Below are 21192 nucleotides of genomic sequence, written 5' to 3'. Positions count from 1 at the left end.
AAATCAAGCACACTTATTAAACTATTATTTGATGGTTTATATCTTATCGAACCTTCCTGAGAGAAAACAGCTGGATAGATCAATTTCGGCCCACCGCGAGCCAAAAAGACCTCACAACTGCATAGGTGCCGATGATTATTCAGCTTTTGGCGAGCTCACATGAAATCTGCATGTCCTGTGCTTTAGACCAAGGCCTACCCCGCCGGTTCCCCTACGATGTCAATGTTTCTGGGGAGCGCTCTCTTGCAAGCTTTGTTTGAATCTATTGATAAAGAGGTGAGAAGCTCCCTTAGAGCGTACTATCATCGAATCCAAGGCCAGTATTACCGCTCTGTTGTCTGAGTGAATACACACCTCTCTAAAGAAGGTCGCTTGAAAGACCCTACAATAGTCTGACAACCTAAAAGTGGAGTTGATTGAGAGTTTTCAACAGAAGACTCCCACCTTTCTCCCAATGCTTCCGATGAAAAAACACCTCAACTTCATTGTGCTGGTGCAGAGAAGAAAACGCTTGGAGACTGACAGAGCATTCCAGAGTGTTCCGTTTGAGATCACTCACATACCCAGTTTCACTGAGTCTGATGGACACTTTCCCCGCAAAGCACCGACTGACCACATCTACTAGTCCAACGTGTAAAATGGCATTTTGAGCCATGGTTTGTGGCACTTCGCAGATCCCAATGCGAATGGCTTAACTATGATCTCTTAAAGCTAGAAGACCACTTTTGGTGAAAGACTCCATATTTTTCCAGTAGCTCCTCTTCAGCAATACACAAAGCAACCGAAGCCTTTGTCTCAATACTTTCTAGGATAAGCCCCTGGAGCCTCTCAAAGAGGAGGAAGTGGTGTCTGGAATTTACTGTGTTTAAGTGCTAAGCCAAGCTAACCACATTTAAACTATTTAAAATTTTTAGAATCCATTTATTTTCCAAATTTTAGTTATTTTTTAAATTTTCATAGAATGACAAGCAAAAATTGTTTTTTAAATGAAAATTCTTCATAAAATTTCACATACGCCTTCATCTTCTAGCATTAAAATCCACGTTTCGCATACCATTTATGATCCACTGCCTATCAAATATGCACACATTTTCTTTTAAACGCAATTCCCTTAAGTACACTCTTGGCAGTGTGAGGATAATAAATCAGTGGGAGCAAAGTACTAAATAAAACAGCCGATAGCTAACACCTTTGTAGAGTTATTCGAATACCATTAAATGTAGAGTGTAATCCTTAAATGCACGGAAAGGGCAAGTAAAAAAATGAAATAATAATAAATGAATTGCGCATGTAAAATGAACTAGCATTCGGCGCACACACCACCAAACACGCCCTAACTACATGCCGGATGAAGGGCGATGGCTGCAAGGATAACAATGGCTTATAATTTACTTGCCTGAGTGCATTTCCTATTTACGCGCCTTTAACAAGCAAAATGCAGGATGATGTAAAATGTGCAAAAGGGTAGACAACAACAAAAAAAAAACAAAAATAAAAATAGAACGAACATAAAACGTGCAATAGCGCTGAGCAAGATGAATGGCATACCGAATAGCTGATACTAAATATGTGCTCTGTGCATGTGTCATGGCGTATACGTAACCTCATACAGTACACAGTAGAAGGCAACTGTTGCACTTGCGGCACGCACGCATACCGTTACATGCGCATTACAGCAACAGTTGTGTAACTGTAGAATGTTAACCGTTTGCATTGTCGCTACTTGCACTAAGCATATAGAGGGTGTTGTGATAAGGAGTCGATTTTTATCCGGCCTAGGACTGGTAGCGTTCTGGAAAATTATTTGGGGACGAAACAGAAATGACTTCCGTCGTTCTGTAAAGTATGTTTCAGACCAACGAAGGAACTAATAACACTTTTGGTTTTCGAAGCCATTTTGCATTGGATGTTCGAGACCCTAGAGAGACCTTCATAGAACAGCTTTCTGTTCTATTTCTATGTTTTTGTTGGGACCTGCTGTCTTTCAAGTCGAAATATTTTGGTATTATGGTATTCCGATAGAAATGTCTTTCTAGGGGCTACAAAATTCTATATTCTCCTATTGTAACACCCTGTCATAATAAATTTCGTCTCTTATTACGTGGACACTGCAACGCCGTTTGCATTGCCGACTGCAAAAGGCTTTGTCGTTTTAATTAAGTTACACGTAGACAGTCAGGCGGAGCACTGGGCGCAACAGTATCGGCAGTCACTATCTGATATTACTGACATACACTTGGGCTCCAGGCAAACTGACGAATATACATGCTCACACACACTCACTATCGCTTGCAAAATGATTTGCGGGCCCCAGCTGAGTGGTTCATAAACAAGGCAAAGTCTCAGCTGTGGATTATCAATATAGAAATCTACTTGTAAACCATTATACAGGTCACGCCCACACCTCGCAATTGTATGTGAACTGAGTACAGCTGCCGTAGGAGTTGAGCGAAAATTGTGAAAGTAATTTTTTATAATAACACGACGCATACTGCATATACCATATGTATTTACTGGCACATGTACCGTTACCTTTATATACTATATATAAATAATGACAGGCACTACAGGTGTCGGCCTTTAGATTGGCAATCGTTGTATAATAAATGGTTTTTGAAGATAACTGTGAGCGCATACTACCTATACATATATATTCTCTATATATATATTTACTTGCCGGTTAAAGGCGTTCAAGATTAATGCTTAACTCGTGCCACATTTGACATGAACGCCATATAGTAAATTCATAAATGTGCTGGTAAGTATGTGTGTGGGCGGTAGTTTTAATATTTAAATTGATATTGCTAGGTAAGGCAATTTATGACGCTGCATGCAGTTGAAAAATGAACAATTCTGTTTACAATAACAAAAATGTGCTTAAATAAATGTTTACTGTGTTCTTGATAAATATTTGATTGCAATCAAATTTATTACAACATATTTTAATTTGTAATATATTTCGGAGAATCACGTATCTTTTGTGCGAAAATTGTATGCGTAAAAATAGGACAATCTCGGTAACAAATCACAATAAAATATGCTCATAATTAGTATTAAATATTAACAATTATAATATTAACCTTATTCCGTTGTGTTTGTTTTTCAAATCAATTAATTATCTTCCTAATAATCATATTATAAGCACCTATATCGAATACTTTGTATTGGCAAATATTGTTAATGATTAATAGTCAGAATCGCTTCAAACAAACATTTTCAGTTTTCCGAAAACTTGAACACTATGCTTAAATGTTTCTGACACATTGTAAGCAGATCAAGACTGTTCCATGATTTCATATGAAGGTAAATAAGTTCATCAGCTCAGCCTATGATCCGATTATGTTCCCGGAGTGACCGCATTTAACAATATCGATTTATGTATTTGATAAACGACTGTGGTCGCGATTGGAAAATATAAGCTTGGTTCTCTTAATATTTAAGCTAGAGTCATGATGGATCTGGCTAGGGAAGTAGTGCGTATAAATTGGCGGTTCAGCTCTATAAACGGCTACTTGGTCCAGTGATTTTTTTGCCCAGACCGTGGAATTGCAAGAAAAGGGAACAACAGTAAATTATTTTGGTGTAGTGTGAATGGTGGACAGATGAAAAAGATGAAAGGGAGTGATGAAATCTTATAGTATATCTAGCTTTAGAGGCTCCCAATGTTCTCATCTAAATAAATTTGTTAAGTATTCACTCGACCTCCTATTTCAAGTACTCAACCAATCAAATATAGTTCATGAAATTTGGTATAACCGTTAAAAAAATCCCGCTAGATCTCTCTTTAGCAGCAGTTAGACGATAAGCAACATATTTTTGGTTTTATCGATAGGAAAGAGGATAGTTGGTAATAATATTATTCTTAAAACCCTACACGGTATGTAAATCGAAAGAATCTAATGTTCGTCCCATCATCTGCCAAGTAAGGGGTACAGACTTAATCCGGAACAACGTTTATTGCTGAAATATGGCCATAAATGTCGATAATTTAAATCATTTTTAAATCAAATTAAATTACAATCCATTATCGCCCTTCTTCTCAGGGCGAAAAACCACCCTTTACTTGAAATGTTTCCAAATAAAAATACACAAAGATCACAAAATTATCTTAATTCACGTTTCCCCTCTCTATGAAAATAATATTATTTCTTCCCGAAACTCAAATAAATTCGTAGGTGATAGTACTGTATCACTTCGAACTGCGGAGGAATAGTTTCGACGATTTAGAACGGGTGAAAACGACACCATGGATAAGCCAGCGGCGGAAGACCTGTGACGACGAATACAGATTTGATTTGCAAAAAAAAAAACCTTCTGTGCCGTATCAACGCCTGCGATATGCTTCTGAAACGGAACGAACTCTACCAATTTTCAAGCGGAAGGTGACTGTCGACGAAAAATGAAAAATGGATCACGCGGTCGAAGGCCGGTGAATCGTCCCAAACAGTGGCTAAGCCGGCATTGACGGCCAGGAAGGTTTTGCTGTATGTTTGGTGGGAATGCAAGGGAATCATCCACTATGAGCTGCTCCAATATGGCCAGACGCTAAATTCTACTATCTACTGCGAATACAGGTGATCAACTAGAAGCATCCAGAATTGGCCAACAGGAAGGATGTAGTGTTCCATCAGGACCACGCCAGACCACACATTTCGTTGATGACTCGTCAGAAGCTACGGGAGCACGGATGTGAGGTTTTATCGCATCTACCATATAGCCCGGACATAGCGTCAAGTGATTACCACCTATTCCTGTCCGTGGCGAACACCCTTGGTGGTGTAAAGTTGAACTCAAAAGATGCTTGTGAAAAGTGGCTGTCCGAGTTCTTCGCAAGGAGGAGAGCTTATACGAGGAGGGCTTATTATGAAGTTACCGTCTAGATGGAAACAGATTATCGAACGAAACGGCGCATTATTGAACTAAATCCAATCACTGTAACACTTTTCATAAAGCATTGAATAAAGAGCACAAAAGCGGAAAAGAGATATTTGACAACCTATAATAATATATACACAAATATGGTTCCATTTGGCGATACCAAAAGCTTTAGTAGAAGCTTCTGGAGAAGTACTTGGCTTCTCTGCTTGCCTCTGGAACGACCGACTCAGGGCTAAAAAATCTAACGGGTGTTAAAGGAAAATTTGTGAAACGGTTTAATATGAAGTAAAATAAGTGGATCTGTATAAGTCATACGCTATTTTAACGAATAGATGTTTTATATGTAACGCTAAATATTTTACTCATCTACTACAATATTAATCTCGTTAGTATTTATTCTCATGCTTTTCCATTTTACTAATTCATATTCAATTTGCCTTAAGTTCTGTGCTTTGCGGTAATCATCATTAGCTGCATTATTTATTAGAGAAGTAAATTTCTCTGCGATGACATACATATGACACTCAACATTAGAGGCTTCCGCTGGCAACTAAACTGGCACACTTAATTTTCCATTGGTTTGTAAAGTCGTTCAAAATGCATATGAACTCACATTTGTTTTCCTTTAGTGTCGTTTGTTGTAGTTGTAATGGACTAACCTCGTTAACTACGGCGTATTCGAGTAATGAATCGCTTTCAAAAAAGGCTGGTAACATATTTTAGCCTTTAGTAGTTGCTAATTGAGAGCAAAGCTCTGTTGTGGTTTGCAACCCCAGTGTTGTTGTTGTTTTTTTACTGTTCTATTTAGCAAAATGCTTAACAATATTCTGTCGTTAATGTCACTGTTTCTATTACCACAACTTGTTGTCGGCTTTTGTCGGCTTTTGTCGTTTTTACCGTTACCGCTTGCTGCTGCTGTTCCTTTTGACGTTGACATTTTGATTTGTGTCTTTACTTTAGTTAATGCCGAACTGTCAACAGCAAAAATATTACAACTTCATACATATTTAATACACGTTTTATGAATTTGTTCGCCACTTAGAGTAAATGAGTAGCTGTGTGTATGCTTTTAAAAGAACAGCCGAATTGGACTTAGTGCTGTGGCATTAGTCTCCTATTGGAAGCATATTTTGAGCATAAATATTTACGTAAAAGCTGCTGCTACCTATGTGCGGTTGCATAATCTGCTTAGTTAATGTGGGCTCTGCTAAGTGGTTGCCCATTTAGTCTGTTTGGTCTCTCACACAAACATTTACAAAAAGATCTCTTCGCTTGAGCTTACGTTTCTGACCATTTTTACGGGCACAGCACATTTCATTTTCTGTGGCAGCCAGCTGGTCTGATTGAGATTCACTTTGACTTAGCTGCACAGTGGTAACGGAGTTGAAGATTTCTGGAACACTTAAAGGTTATGCTCCCACTGATGGTTATTGGGAAAGTCAGTAACGTTTTAGGAGCCTAATATGACCCGTTGAGTAGCGACCTCTGTGAGAAAAAAGCTTTTTAAATAATGTTAGAATTCAACCTGGTTGAGTTATAAACAAAGAACCTGTATAATCATTTTCTGAACATCGTCTTCAAATAATACGACTTCTTCAGGTTTGTTCATGAAGAAACTATTTATATGGGTCATACTAATTTATTCTTAATAGAACATCAAATAGTGTTTGAGATAAAAGATCTGAAATAGAATTTGTGGGATAGAGTGGGATCTAAATTTATTTTCCTATTTCTTGTACATCTATCAGAGATCCTTGGCCTTTAGTTGCTTCAGTAAATTTCCACATTATATTTATATTTAACCGGATCAGGAAACATTCAGATGGTGTCAATGTGAATCCCAAATCCAGTAACTTGCGACGAATACCTTTTATAAGACCCCTCGGAATGGCTAATTGTCGAAAAAATATTTTGGTGATCTGTATTATTCTGTTTCTATTTTCACCGATTTATTGTTCAAACTTCATTAGCTGAACTGTGACCAACCATATATCTTTTTTCCTAAAATTTTTTCAACTTTAATCCACAAATTCCTTGCCTTCGCACCACTGTCCCGTTGAACTCTGTATTTCGTGATGAATATGGTGAAGATGATGTGTGGCTTGTAATACACAATAATAAGCTCCATTTGTTGCACAACTTCGCCAATCATAATCTTCGGTTCTCCATCATGCTCTTAGCCATCACTTTTTGTTCACTGTAGACCATGCTTCCTACTTATGGGTGACTGTGAGCATCTGATATACAGTAACCTTGTTTGTGCATTGAATATGTGCGTTTGTTCGACTAATCATCCGTTTAAATGCGTTTGCTGTTTGCGGCAATTTCGGACTCATTTTTTGCTCGGCTAGCTTCTACAGCCCCTACTCCCTGCACGGGCTCAATTACGCATTTTCTGCTTGCTGGCGACTAATATTAATTACACTCAGTAACCGAGCACAAAAGTTTAGCTTAATAGCATTGCAATTTTTTGTTGTTGTAACATTTTACATAGCACAATATTGGAAATTATAAATGTTTTTCGGGTTTTATGGATTGAGCTGTTCGCTTGCGGTTCGTCCATTTATTGCGGCAACACATGCTGATTCTCGCATTAGGCGGCAATATATCATGATTGAGGCGTAATACTCGTAAGTGGACGGCATGTGTATAACTGTATATTTTGTGTTATTTGTAATTCAGTTAGAAAGTTTCTTATTAGAATTCACTTTAATTTAATTTTACTGCATTTCTGTTAATTGAACGATGTGGTTATGTGGGCGAGTAATTACTTGAATTAAGTAAATATTATATTAATATATTAATTTACCTATAGAGCAATATTCAATATTCTTATGTATATAAATTTACGAGAAAATTTGGTATTTCCGTTGAATTTCAGTTACAATGTCAATATTACTCATGACCCAATTTGTATAAATTTCGATATATGGTACATATATTAGGTTGGTAAATATCTCCCCTCCGCTTTTTTGCTCTTTATTCAATGCTTTATGAAAAGTGTTACAGTGATCCTAATAACCCTCGTAGAACACCCTTCCTTTTTTGCGCAGAACTCGGACAACCACTTTACACAAGCCTCTTGTGAGTTCAACTTTACACCAAGGGCGTTCGCCATGGGCAGGAAAAGGGCTATATGGTGGATGGGATAAAACCTGCCATCTGAGCTCCCGTGGCTTCTGAGGAGTCATCAACGAAGTGTGTGGTCTAACGTTGTCCTGGTGGAACACTACACCCTTCCTGTTGGCCAATTCTGGATGCTTCTAATTGATCGCCTGCTTCAAGCGGTCCAGTTGTTCGCAGTAGATAGTAGAATTAAGCGTCTAGTCATATGGGAACAGCTCACAGTGGATGATTCCCTTCCAAACCCTCCAAACGCACAGCAAAACCTTCCTGGCCGTCAATCCCGCTACTGGCCACTGTTTGGGACGATTCCTTCGACCACGACCGTTTTCGCTTGATATTGACGTATGTGATCCATTTTTCGTCGCCAGTCACCATTTACTTCAAAAATTGGTCGAGTTCGTTGTGTTTCAGCAGCATATCGCTGGCGTTTAGGTTAGGTGTATTTCATTGTCCGGTAGGCAAGAGATTGTAAAAGTACTGAATATAAAATTTTGTAGAAAATCTTTCGAAGTATACTAAACGATTTTTATTATCAAAGAGTTCAAATACCATGATAGATTTTCGAACTAAGCCCACGGCTGAATTAAAATGTTTTCATTTCGGTGTGAAACATGTGCATATGAATGAAAATATTTATGTACATAGATATATCTAAATTAGTTGAAATTGTGAAATAATTAAAATCTAAATATTTTAAGGCAACAACAAATTCAAGTTCTATAAAATTTTCTCTTAACTACATAAAAAATACCGTATTTATTTCTCACATTGCATGTCTGCATTATATACAATGCAGCAAGAATGTTGCAGTAGCAATAACCATATATATTTGTTCACAAGTGTTTCCTACAAAGATATATTGAATTCAATTGGGCTTAGTGATACCAAAATATATACCTCATACAAATGTGTTTTGCTCTCACGTATGAAATAAATGCTTAGTTGCTTGGCATTGTTGTTATAAACTTGTTGCATTGAATCATAGATTCTGCAGTAAAATCCCAAGTGGTCTGCAACAATGCATTGGGCAATGAAGCAAGCAGCGCCCAAGCACAAACTTCCAAAATATTGCAAAACTTAAACCAATGCATTTTGGGAATTTCAATCAGCAAGATTTGTGATGAAAAATGAGCCGAAATTTTATTGGTTTCTGTGATTTAATTCCAAAAGGCTTCAGGGAAATACTATTTTCCCCCAGTTATGAAGTTATCTTAAAAATGAGAAGTCAAAAATTGGATCTTCTGTATTCGTTGAAACAGAGGAAATTCAGAAATTGCAGACGTTCCTGTTCTTTATTTCGTCAATGTAGTTTTAAATTTTTGGAATAACAGATCAATGGTTTTACCAGACATACGACAGTAATTCCAAAATCTGTCATGGAAATTGCGTTTTTATATAAATAAAATTCACCATAATGTGTCTTTTTCAATTTGTAGGATGTAAAAAGCCACATATCGCTCATAATCGCCGTTAAGCCGCTCACCGCTGAGCCACTCACCGCTTTGTGCCCATAGCTTGGCCTTACCCTAACTCGCTGTACTGCCGTCTGCCACCTACAAATTTGGAACTGATTAAGTACGCAGTTAATCGGGATTAACGCTGCCGACAGTCAAGGTTATAAGGGGTAGGTATTCTAACCCTATTCTAAACTTCACTACTATAGTGCTTAGATGTTGACTAACTACGAGTATTCGTCTTGAATGTGTTCGGAGTATAGATGAGAATTAAAACACCATATTTAGTGCGCAGCACGATAACCGCAGAGATCAAACACAGCAAAACTCATTGTCATACCCGCAACAACGCCCACTCTGTAACCCTCCGCTTGCCACATAATGGCTTTAGCATGTCTTTTACGCAATTCTAATTCCATTTAATATTAACTGCCTCTTTGCAATTTGTTTTCATTACAACAAATTAAATTTATTCTGCCCATTTGCATGGCAATTCAATTGCAATCAGCAACACTTGATGCTCGAACAAACACACACCGCAAACACCATTCACGCGTGTCTACTCTTCCGTACGCTTTTGATCTCATCGTCTCATCTAACACCTTACACTCGCAACCAGCTTCACCACATCACACAACGCACAATGCTTCGCCTTTTCTTTGTTGTCATTCTTTAATGCTTGCACTTACCGCATCTTCATTCTCTTCCAGCTTGCTGTAGCTGGCGCAATCTTCGCACACCCGTTGCTGACACTCGAAGCATGTCTTGTGATAGTCGTCGGGTTTGAAGGATTTCAAGCACACGCGACACGCCCCCGCACGCCGCCCCGGCTCGTTTTTCGATGAGTTCGCTGCAGTGCTGCCGCCTGTCGTATTGTTGTTATTGTTATTGTTCTGATTGGCCGCATAAGCGTCCTGGGTCTGTTGCTGGTACGCACCGCCATAGCTGCCGTCTTCGGTGGGCGCCAACGAGGGGCGCGGCGACATTTTGTTCACTGCAAGGAGAGAGACAGCGAAAGAGTGTGAGAAAAATGTGTACAACTTGTTAATTGCGTGTAGTAAAGGTTGTTCAAATGTGCGCATGGGCGTTGTTTTTCTTTAGAGGTTATGCATTTGTGTGTTGATTAGAACAATTTCTGGTCATTATATATAATTATTTGTAGTTGAGTCTTGTCGAAGATGTTTGATTCCATAAGAAAAAGTAAATTGGAGAGCAACAGCTTGTAATAATATTTTAGAATTGCCAGTAAGTTTCTGTTATAGAATATGGAATCTGGTCGGTTATAAATATCTTTAATGGGGATTACCGTCCCCTCTCTTAATAAATTAGAAATTTAAAGTCCAATGATGATAGATTTTCAAACTCAAGCCTTTCATATCGTAAAATCTTACATTTCTTGGGTTCCAAGTCGGTTTATATTGGGTTTTCCGAATGGACATAATATATTGTACGAGTAGATTGCTATTTTATTCTCTCAATTATTTGTACAATGAACAAACTAGTAACTATTCGAAAATATCGTAATGATATTGACATTGATATTGTTGTACAGTGGTAATAGTTTTAGTTGGAAGCATTGCATATCAAAATGTTGTACATACACAAATTATTATTTCTTTGGTACATATTATTACAACATGGAAAGAAAGTGTGAACAATTAGTAAAACAAAATATATTTACCATTAAAAAAAATATTTTTATACTACATAGAGTAAATATTGTATTAAAATAGTCGTTCTAGAAGATATTAATTTGAATTTATATATCATATACAGAGCTACTTCTAAATAATAGCATTTTCGCACACCCAAATTAATTGATAGATTAAGATTTAAACTGAGACACCAGTTTTGCCCTTCGCACTGCGGGTACTCGATAAACGATCAGCGTTTATAAATTTTGGATTTTCAAAAAAAATATATATCTCTAAATATTCTCTGAAAATTTTAAGTTGATCCGATAATTAGTTTTCGAGTTAGTCGACAAATAACAAAGAGCGCTCGGGCTCTCTAATACGCTGCTATGAAACTTTAAATGCATTTTTTTTCAAAACTATGGTTTTTGAATTGGTGACAACTGTAACTCGAAAACCGCTCAGTAGATTTTAGTGAAATTTCTACAGCTTTTACAATACATAATTATCTTAAGCCTGATCAGAGCTTTTGTTTAAAAAAAAATCGATTTTTAAAGACCAATTAACTGTCGATTTTTTTCCCAAAAATCTGGAATAAAATTTCCTGAGGCCGTCATTTTGTGAATTTAAAAAGTTTCTATCAGGCCCTGGATTATCTATTTATAAAACTATTTTTTCTTATCCGATTGATTTTAGATGAATCTATAATACAAGGACTATGATTGGCACAGCAAGGGTCTTTATTTTTGAACTGGGTCAACACAAGCAGATATCTATAACTTTGGAAATTCCAATTTTTTTTTTTAATTTTCGTGTTTCAAGTCAAAACATTGTATAATAGTGCCTAATTATTTCTTTCGTAAAATAACATGATTTAATAGCAAAAAAAATTTTGAAATTTTTTTAGAGTAAACCACTCAATTCTTTTGCAAAAACTGGATCTTCTTGGTTTTCAACCAAGACTTCTTGAATGGGTATCCTCATATCTTACTAACAGAAAACAACAAGTTTTATTTAATAATACATTATCCGATTCAATTAGTGTCACTTCAGGGGTTCCACAGGGTAGTCATCTCTGCCCGATTCTGTTCTTGTTGTTCATCAATGATATACCTTCAGTAATTAAGTTTTCAGAAATTTTATTATATGCGGATGATGTAAAACTTTTTAAATCATATACTTCTCATAACGAAAGGACTGAGTTGCAATCGGATTTAAATAATTTAGTTACTTGGTGTCACAAAAATGATATGCCACTGAATCTTAAAAAATGTAAAACGATGTGCTTTTCCCGTAGAACTGTTGATCTTTCCCCCTATGTAATAAATAACTTCAGTTTAGAGCAAGTTTTTAGCTTTGTTGATTTAGGAGTTAATATGGACCCTAAACTAAATTTTAATTCTCATGTAAATTCAATTGTCTTAAAAGCTAAAGGTGCTCTTAGCTTTGTTAAACGTTGGTCTAAAGAATTTAGTGATCCGTATATTACTAAAATTCTTTTTACAACATTGGTAAGGCCTATATTGGAGTATGGTTCTGTGGTATGGAATCCTAGCTATCAATCCCATTCTGATAAGCTTGAGTCCGTTCAAAAACAATTTTTACTTTTTGCTTTAGGCCACTTACATTGGGATTCAAGATTGAATCTTCCCCCGTATACTAGTCGTTTAAAACGTATAAATCTTCCCACACTCACTAGTCGCAGAGAAATGCTAGGTATAATATTCCTAGAAGTTTTACTAGCTATGGTTTAGTTTGTAGTTCATTCCTTTTGTCTGATATTAAGTTTAATGTCCCATTGCGTTCTTCCAGGCAGTTTAGACCATTATTTCTAAAATCTTCTAGAACAAATTTTGAGTTAAATGAACCATTCTGCCGAATATGTCATGATTTTAATTCGCATTCCAGCACATTTGATCCATCTGACTCAATATTTAGCATCAAAAAAACTATTTTGTCTTCTCTTAATAAGTAATATTCAGAAATTTTTAACTTTTTGTTTTTATAAATTTTTAATTCTCAGCTGTTAAAATGTTTGTTTCTGTAGCTGAGCAGTTTGAGAACCGGACGCTTAAAAATCTCTTGCCTTTCCAGACTCGGCAAATTCCGCTCGTATGCGGACTGCGCCCCACGCGTCGGTTGGGCGGGAGGAGGGTAATCGTTTGGGTTAATAATAAAAGGTCGTATAAGCATCGAAGGCTTTTCAATAAGAAAATGTGTAAAAAAAATCCAGCTTAGATTGTGAATGACCGTGAAATAAGAATGTTGCATATAACACACAGTTAATACTTATATAATGAAATATTCACATTAAGTCTAAAACTTTGAGTTAATATTTATTCATTTAATTTGCAATTTTTATTTATTTGCTGATGTGATGATTCGAAATGAATTTACTTTAAATGAACTCATATGCAAGCAAACACACACATATACATTTCAGCATAGCACATTTATTCCTCATATAACCCAAGTATGTCTATGTATACCCATATGCATGCCAATCAAATGTGTGAGTGTGTGCTTACAATATGACATTTTACACAGCAATGATGATAAATCAATATTTTAGTAACGATATTACGTATGCATGTGTGTTTGTGCGGATTTTTGTTGACAGCGGATAGTGTAAAGGAAAATTGTCAACATGCAGGGACGTGATTCAGAGCCGTAGACAGCGGCGACCGTGGAAAATAAATGACTTTTTAATTGAATTAGACACATTCATCAACAGACACGGCCATATATATGTATATGTATTTGTGTGTGTGTGTGTGTAAGCACATATTTATTTACACATTTATTTTTATTTTGTAACTTATATGTAAAGTATATATAATATAATGTGTCAAGAGTGCATGCGGGTCACATGACTGTGCTAAACTGCAGTTGACAGCCATCAACCGTTATCATTTAATCAAATCTTACGTCTCTTGTGGGTGTGTGTGTCAGCCGTCACATTAACATGTCACAAACTTTTAATTGAACAATTAGATAGTGATACACATTCGCAATAAATCTTTTTCATGGTTTTTACACACGCATTTTTTTGGTGTCACATTTGGAATTGATTGATGCCACATATCATTTTTTCGTACAGCAAAAAGTACTCGAATATATTTCAACAGTAAATTGATTTCCAGAGAATTGCATTTGCAACAGTTTTTCTGCTTGAAATATACCAAATTGTAACTATTTATTTAGTGTGGTATGACATGGCGTATACGTAATGCCATTAGATATGCGAGTATAGCAAAAACAGTATGTATGAATACATTTGATAGAGCTTTAAATAATTATCCTCTATCTATTTGTTAATTAAAAGTCCACCGCAAATGCAATTTCAAATTGTTAGATACTTGATTGATAAATGATCTCTATATAAATCTCTTTATATAACACTACCTTGCATACTTAATCTCAATATTTAAACTCTCGCAACAAAATTTGCTAAAGAGAGTATTATAGTTTTGTTCACATAACTCAAAAAGGCAAACGGACCACTGCCATTGGTACAAAGGATCGTCCTAGTAAAGGCCATATTTGGATGGAATTTTTTTTAGGAAGTGGGCGTGGCCCCCCCCAAAAATCGGAAATTTGTATATATCTTGCAAACCAATAAAGCTATATAAACGAAACATTCTGAAATCGGTTCCCTTACATACCCCACCACATACCATGAAAATAGTTGAAATCGGATATTAACCACGCCCACCTCCCATACAAAGGTTAGGTTGAAAATTACTAAAAGTGTGTTAACTCACTAACGAAAAACGTCAGAAACACTAAATTTTACAGGAGAAATGGCAGAAGGAAGCTGCGCTCAGATTTTTTGTACAAACTGGAAAATGGGCGTGGCATCGCTTATTTAAGGGAACTTCTCGACAGATTCCAATGAAATTCGGTATATAATATTTTCTTGACACCATGATGACACGTGCCGAAAATGGACGAAAACGGTTCACAACCACGACAACTTCCCACATAACTCAATTTTGAATTCCATCTGATTCCTTCAATTTTTAATATATACATACATAAGGAACCAATGAAGATAGCGGAATAAAACTTTACACAAGTACCGCTGTGGCATCACTTGAGAAAAAGATGTCGAAATCTGACTATCACTTTTCAATGCCCCGGATAACGAATTTGAAAACTCAGTGCCTAAGTGTAATTTTTCACCGAAAATATCTGTAAATCTCTCAGATATCTTAATTTAATTCAGAGGTATCTCTGTACCAAAAATGGTTAAAATCAGGTCATAACTTCCCCTAGCTCCCATATAGCTAATTATAGGGTTTTCTAAAATACGATGGGCTTAATAGCTTATAAATCGGTGAATATGTGAAATATCTTAGCCAAATTAAGTGAGCATATAATCGTAGATATAATGTATGTTGGTGGTGGAAATGATTGAAATCGGTTCAGGAATTATCTCAGCCTATATATCATATATGATAATTATCGTTATTCTATTGGACTTTATGCCGAATATATGGGTCAAATTGTGTGTTATCTTAATAAAATTTCTTCAATAAACTGCGACAGTATAAAATGTTCGGTTACAACCGAACTTATCCCTTTCTTACTTGTTTATTTATTCCTTTCATTCATGTGTTGCATTCTGCAGATTGGCAGCTTCATTTAAAACACTTACATATTTAATATCTGCCATTTGAGGATAACCTTTTGATCTCTGAAATAAAATAATATTTAATGTCAAGGAAAGTCATTTGTATGCGAAATCCATTATCTCAACCATTAGTCGCGCAAATCGATACACACATAAGTGAGGCTTAAGGCTGCAACAAGTTCGAGCTGCAGCAGTTAGACGACTCATTCATTTTCACGCGATTAGGTGATGACATTTCAGTGCGGTATAAGTGCCATAATTGCGCTGCAAAATGCAGTTTCCTTCCTGCACAGTGGTACGCCTTTCTATATATATATATATATTGTATGATTGTAACGGTACGTGTTGCTGGGTATTTGCGAATAGCAAGAAATGCAGAAAATATGAAAAGTAAGCTGATGGAATAAGCAAAGCTAACAAATGTGCGCTTTGCATGACGCAGCGATATACACATATACATATATATGTATACTGTATCTCTGTACATTCTTATACTCGCTTATGTCATATAGAGAAATATTAAAAATACTTTTGCATAGTCGTGAAAATAAATCATTTTAACGCTTGTCACGAACGGCAGTGCAAGTGCACGCAACCGTGTTTACACGCAGCTACATATATTCTTATGAAAGCCAGCAGACTGCCTTGGCATGGCGAGCACATAAGCACAGCTGCGCAAACATTCTACATATGCCCGTGTGTATGGATTTAGGTATGTATGTGCCTCAGCGCGTGTTGCATACAAAGAAAGCGAAGGAAATTGTTAGCAAAGCATTAGCGCACTTTTAGGCGCATAAGCCTATAGCAATAGCGAGTAACCTACGTAAGTGGTATAGATTACACGGGCGATAAGCAGCATTAGGCTCTCACGATTACACCGCCATTGTTCCTATTCAAATAAATATAATTATACATTGATTGATAGCTTACCGCATATACATATGCAAATGTATGTGTGTGTGTTTTGGTGTTTACGCTACGCTTTTATCGCTTCTATTTTCGCCTGCGAGTCGCATGCATAATTGAAAAATCACGTATGTGTGGCAAAGCAAAGCGAAAGTGATATGAATTTGTTGTCCATGAGCAAACAAAAGGCAAATCGTAAAAGCGTTTCCCCCCCTCGCCTTTTCTTTACCGTTTTTTATCGCTTCTTTGTTGTCCAATATTAGCTTAATGCATTTGCCCGTGGCGTGTGCTGACCTTTTATGTCATTATTTTTATGTTGTGTGACCTACATTTTTTTTGAATATTACTTGACCTATTTTTTTTTTAAATGTTGATAGGGGAAAAATTAGTGTTATAACTTCCCAGTAAAAAATCGGATGATCCAAAGATTAATCTTAGATCGATCCTTTGCGAGTAATGGATTACTCCACAATGCTCCGAGGCCCATGCATTTATTACTCCTTTTTAACATAGCATGTCCTTACGAGGGATCACTCCTTTTGAGCTCCTAATGGAGCGCAAACCGAGCATTCTTTTGAGCTCTTTTTGACCTCCGAAACGAGAGCAGAGGGAGTGATCTTTTTTATCTCCAGAAGGAGTACAAAAGGAGTAATGATTTTGGAATAGAAGAGCACAAAAATAGTATTGATTTTTGCCTCCAGAAAGAGCACAAAAAAGAGTAATATTATTTACATCCAAAAAGAGCAGAGAAAAATATAAACTGTTTTTTAAATAATTGAATTCAATGTTTTAATTTTCAAAATATAAGTATTAGTAATTCACATAAATTATAAATACATTGTATATGCATAGTTATAATTATTTAAAATCAAGTTATGATTTAGGAATTTTCCTGAGACGAAGCAGATTTTATTATAGGTCTTTCGGTAAAAAGTTGCCTTACATTTTCGAAAGGCCAGTTTAATCGCCTTTTCAAAATCCCCGTAAGTCGAATATGTTTCTTTAATTGATTCTGCAAAAGATGAAAAAATACATACATATATGAATAAGTTATTTAAGATAAAATATACAAAACTCAGATCTTACCGAAAAAGAAAAAGTTAAACAATCTGTATTTATTTATCGCAGTTTTGTTTTTCGAGTCATCCCAATTTATTTTCAGCAAAACGTTCTTGTCAAATATTTTTGTTAAGGCTTTTTCCAGTTTGATATTATTTATCCAGGATTTTATGTAGCTAATCTGGAAAACATTAAGAAATTCATTAAAAACTTCAAACAACCTTTCTCTTTAGAAAAAAAAATGATATAATTGGTCTCACCACTTCGGATTCCGGTTTATATCAAATCAATTCGACGTCTCTGCACATGAAGTAGCTCCTCGATTCTTTGTAGAAAATGTTTGAATTTCTTTTTTCACTAATCGTCTTAGGTGATGCTTAGAATAAATATTTTCACACATTTTTTTAAATTAATTATCACTTTTTAACCGTATATATTCGCGATAGTTGACCACTTTTTTATCTGATTATATTCACGATACTACAATAATGTTCACGCGTTGATTACAAAATTCAGACTATTTTAAAGTGACAAAATACGCTTTTATTGTAAACAAAAGAATTCCACAAAAATTAACAGTTATGATTGGCCGTTATGGTTAATCCGTTATTGATACATTTTGGAGTAATAAACGAGCAATAGAAGTATCTATGTATCTATAAGCGAGGAAACGATTTTTGTAAAAACTAACGAAAATGTTTCATTGCTCACTTAATGCTCGAAAAGGATGAACAATTCATTACTCCTTTATTGATACATTTTGGAGTAATAATAGAATAATCGAAGTATTCGCATATTATTAGCTCGTTTATTCCTCCAAAATGTATCAATAAGCGAGAAAACTAACATTTTTTTTGAAAAAATTAACGAAACTGCCTTTATTACTCACTTAATGCTCGAAATGGATGAACAAGTAATTACTCCTTTATTACTCGATTTTGGTATTAATCCGAAGATTTTTTACTGGGTTATAAGGGTGGATTAGCAGTTTCTTCAATGTATATCACAGTATTTAAAATCAATTTTAATTATAAATACTATAGCAACTCTTTACTCTTAATTATTATAATGAAGATGGGTATAGGTAATCCAGTAATTTGACCCAAATAAATATTATAAAGGCTAGTAGAACAACAACGCATGAAGTTGGTCATTTTGCAAAGTACATTCATTTGTATGTATGTATTTCAAATGAAGAATGATACAATGATTTTCTAAGATAGTTTTATTTTAAAATTATCGATAGCAACTTCCCCGAAATGTATTATTGTCACCACTAAAATAGTATAACATATTTTTATAGATATTTGAATGACGAAGCTTGTATTGGTTTAAGGGCCACACTGAACTTTTAGCTAATTGATTAAAATCACTATCAAGTTGATTGGAATATTATATAAAAAAGGGGTTTTTATCTAACGACGTCATATTTTTTCCGATATTTTGACATTTCTCTTCAGGAAGGTTTGCCATTTCATCATGGATATGATTCAACAATAAGTCGAAATTATTAAAATTTACTACCGAAATTCAGAGTCAGTGGAATCGTTACCGCTCAATGATAACCGAATATTTTTGGTCCGAATTGGATGACATGTACTTGTACAATATGTGGTTCCAGCAGGACAGCGCTGCAAGTTGAAAACCAAGTTTGATGAACGTGTTATCTCACGAAATGCGCACAGTCATTTGGCCGTCAAGGTCGTACGATTTGACGCCGTTAGACTATTTCCTGTGGGGCTACGACAAGTCTATGGTCAGTGCCAACAAACCAGCGACGAGTGAAAACCGTGCCCGTGGTGGCTATGCAAATCGAATTCCATACATAATGGCATCGAATGTACTTTCACAGGAATAAAGAATTTCATTGATATCCCAAACCGTTTTCGTTTTAAATTTTTATAGCGCTCTTATTGAAACCCCCTTTATATTTAACGATTATTTTGATAATCGGTACTTTTTTCGGATTTCAATTATTTATGGTAGCGAGTAGTGACGTTAATACGCTGAGTGAAACATGGATCGTTTATAGATATAACATTTTGTTATCAATGCTATTTACCTATTTATATGGTACTAGCAGACCACTCCGGCATCGCACGGGTTCAAACAAACATTTCAAAAGTTATAAGTTTTTACACACTTATACACACTCTCCCATACATATGTAGTATATATGTAGTTTCCCGTTTCTTGCGTGGGTTCATTTTGAAAAAGTAAAATGAGGAAAATTCGAATATGAAATTATATATATTATACATGCATACAAATCTTTCCTCTTTATAAAGTGGTGTAGATGAAGACAACCGAATCATCAGAGTTTCAATTTTCACCTATTTAAGTTGAGAGATTTTGATTTTTAGAGGCTTTATTTCAGTAAAGAAAAGTTTGGTATATGTAGGTTGACATTTATTGATATATTGTAAAGTTAACATATTTCATTGGTTTGCATTACGGACCATGTATGACCAATTATGCCCGTTTTAACCATTCCCTACTGCCAAGGATGTCGTATATTAATATCTTATTGGAGTTCATAAAAATGTTTCTATCTTTGAGCAAAATATACTTGAGAAATAATTTTAGGAATTTTTATTCTGAAAATAATTTTGGCAAGTTTCAATTCATAGAAACTCTGATTGGTAATTATATGACAAAATGTTTTGTTTTCTAAAAATTGAGGTGTCAAATCTACTAAATTGTAGTTTTGAGTGTTTTCCATTGAACTCCAAAAAAATTACCAGAAATAATTATGCAGCGCTAGAGCTATATTTATGTGGAATGAAAGTTTGTTGTGTGGGAAATTCCAAAAAAATTATATTACCTTTGCAATTTCAGTTTTTAAATGCTATAGAATTTCTTTTCTGATTGAATGTAGCTTGCCGACGGCGCATTCAAATAGACTAGAATAGAATTGCAATACAAATATCAAGGTGTTCCTCGGAATGTTATCACTCCATATTTGAGTGATTTTATTTTGAAGTAATTATGAGTTTTCCTTTTCATTATTTTTCAACTGTACATTTGTACATGTGTGAAATATACAAATCCATACATATCCATGTACATTTGTACTTCATATGACAATAATATGTCTGCATATATGAGCGCTAAACATACACTCTTTTGTCTCACTAACGAAAGCTGTTTGCTTTATTTTGTTTAGTTTTCTCGACTTGTTTTCTATTTATTGCTGCACTCTGCAGGGCATTGGTCTCGGTGGTGTGCACACAAAGGTTGCTTTCAGGTGGACGCTTTTAGCAAAAACAAAGCTTTACCTGTTGGCAGGGTAAGCAAGCAATGTGTGCTTATCTTGCACGTGTTTGCTTTGAATAAACAAACAACAAGAAAACATGACAAAACGCATGCGAGGATGCATTGAAAATTCTTGTACACAGGCAAAGGTACATACATCATGGCTGACAGTTTAAAAGTAAAGGAAAAATCTTAGGGCAAGGCAATGGTCACCTTGATGAGGCATATTCGTAACTCGTTTTTA

The 21192-nt window shown here is 35.5% G+C and overlaps 1 protein-coding gene across 2 annotated transcripts in view; it reads right to left on the bottom strand.

The window, feature by feature from the left end:
* Positions 1 to 21192, bottom strand: part of LOC105221113 (regulating synaptic membrane exocytosis protein 2) — a 124839-nt gene that overhangs the window by 73196 nt on the left and 30451 nt on the right. For both annotated transcript variants that reach the window (XM_029046175.2, XM_029046176.2), the window contains exon 3: positions 10148 to 10452. In XM_029046175.2, coding sequence (XP_028902008.2) covers positions 10148 to 10452 — 305 coding nt within the window. The remainder of the gene's footprint in view (positions 1 to 10147; positions 10453 to 21192) is intronic.

This window comes from Zeugodacus cucurbitae, chromosome 4 (assembly GCF_028554725.1).
Source record: "Zeugodacus cucurbitae isolate PBARC_wt_2022May chromosome 4, idZeuCucr1.2, whole genome shotgun sequence".
NCBI lineage: Eukaryota > Metazoa > Arthropoda > Insecta > Diptera > Tephritidae > Zeugodacus > Zeugodacus cucurbitae.
Note: the sequence above shows the minus strand (reverse complement) of the source record. Positions and strands in the feature narration are given on the sequence as shown.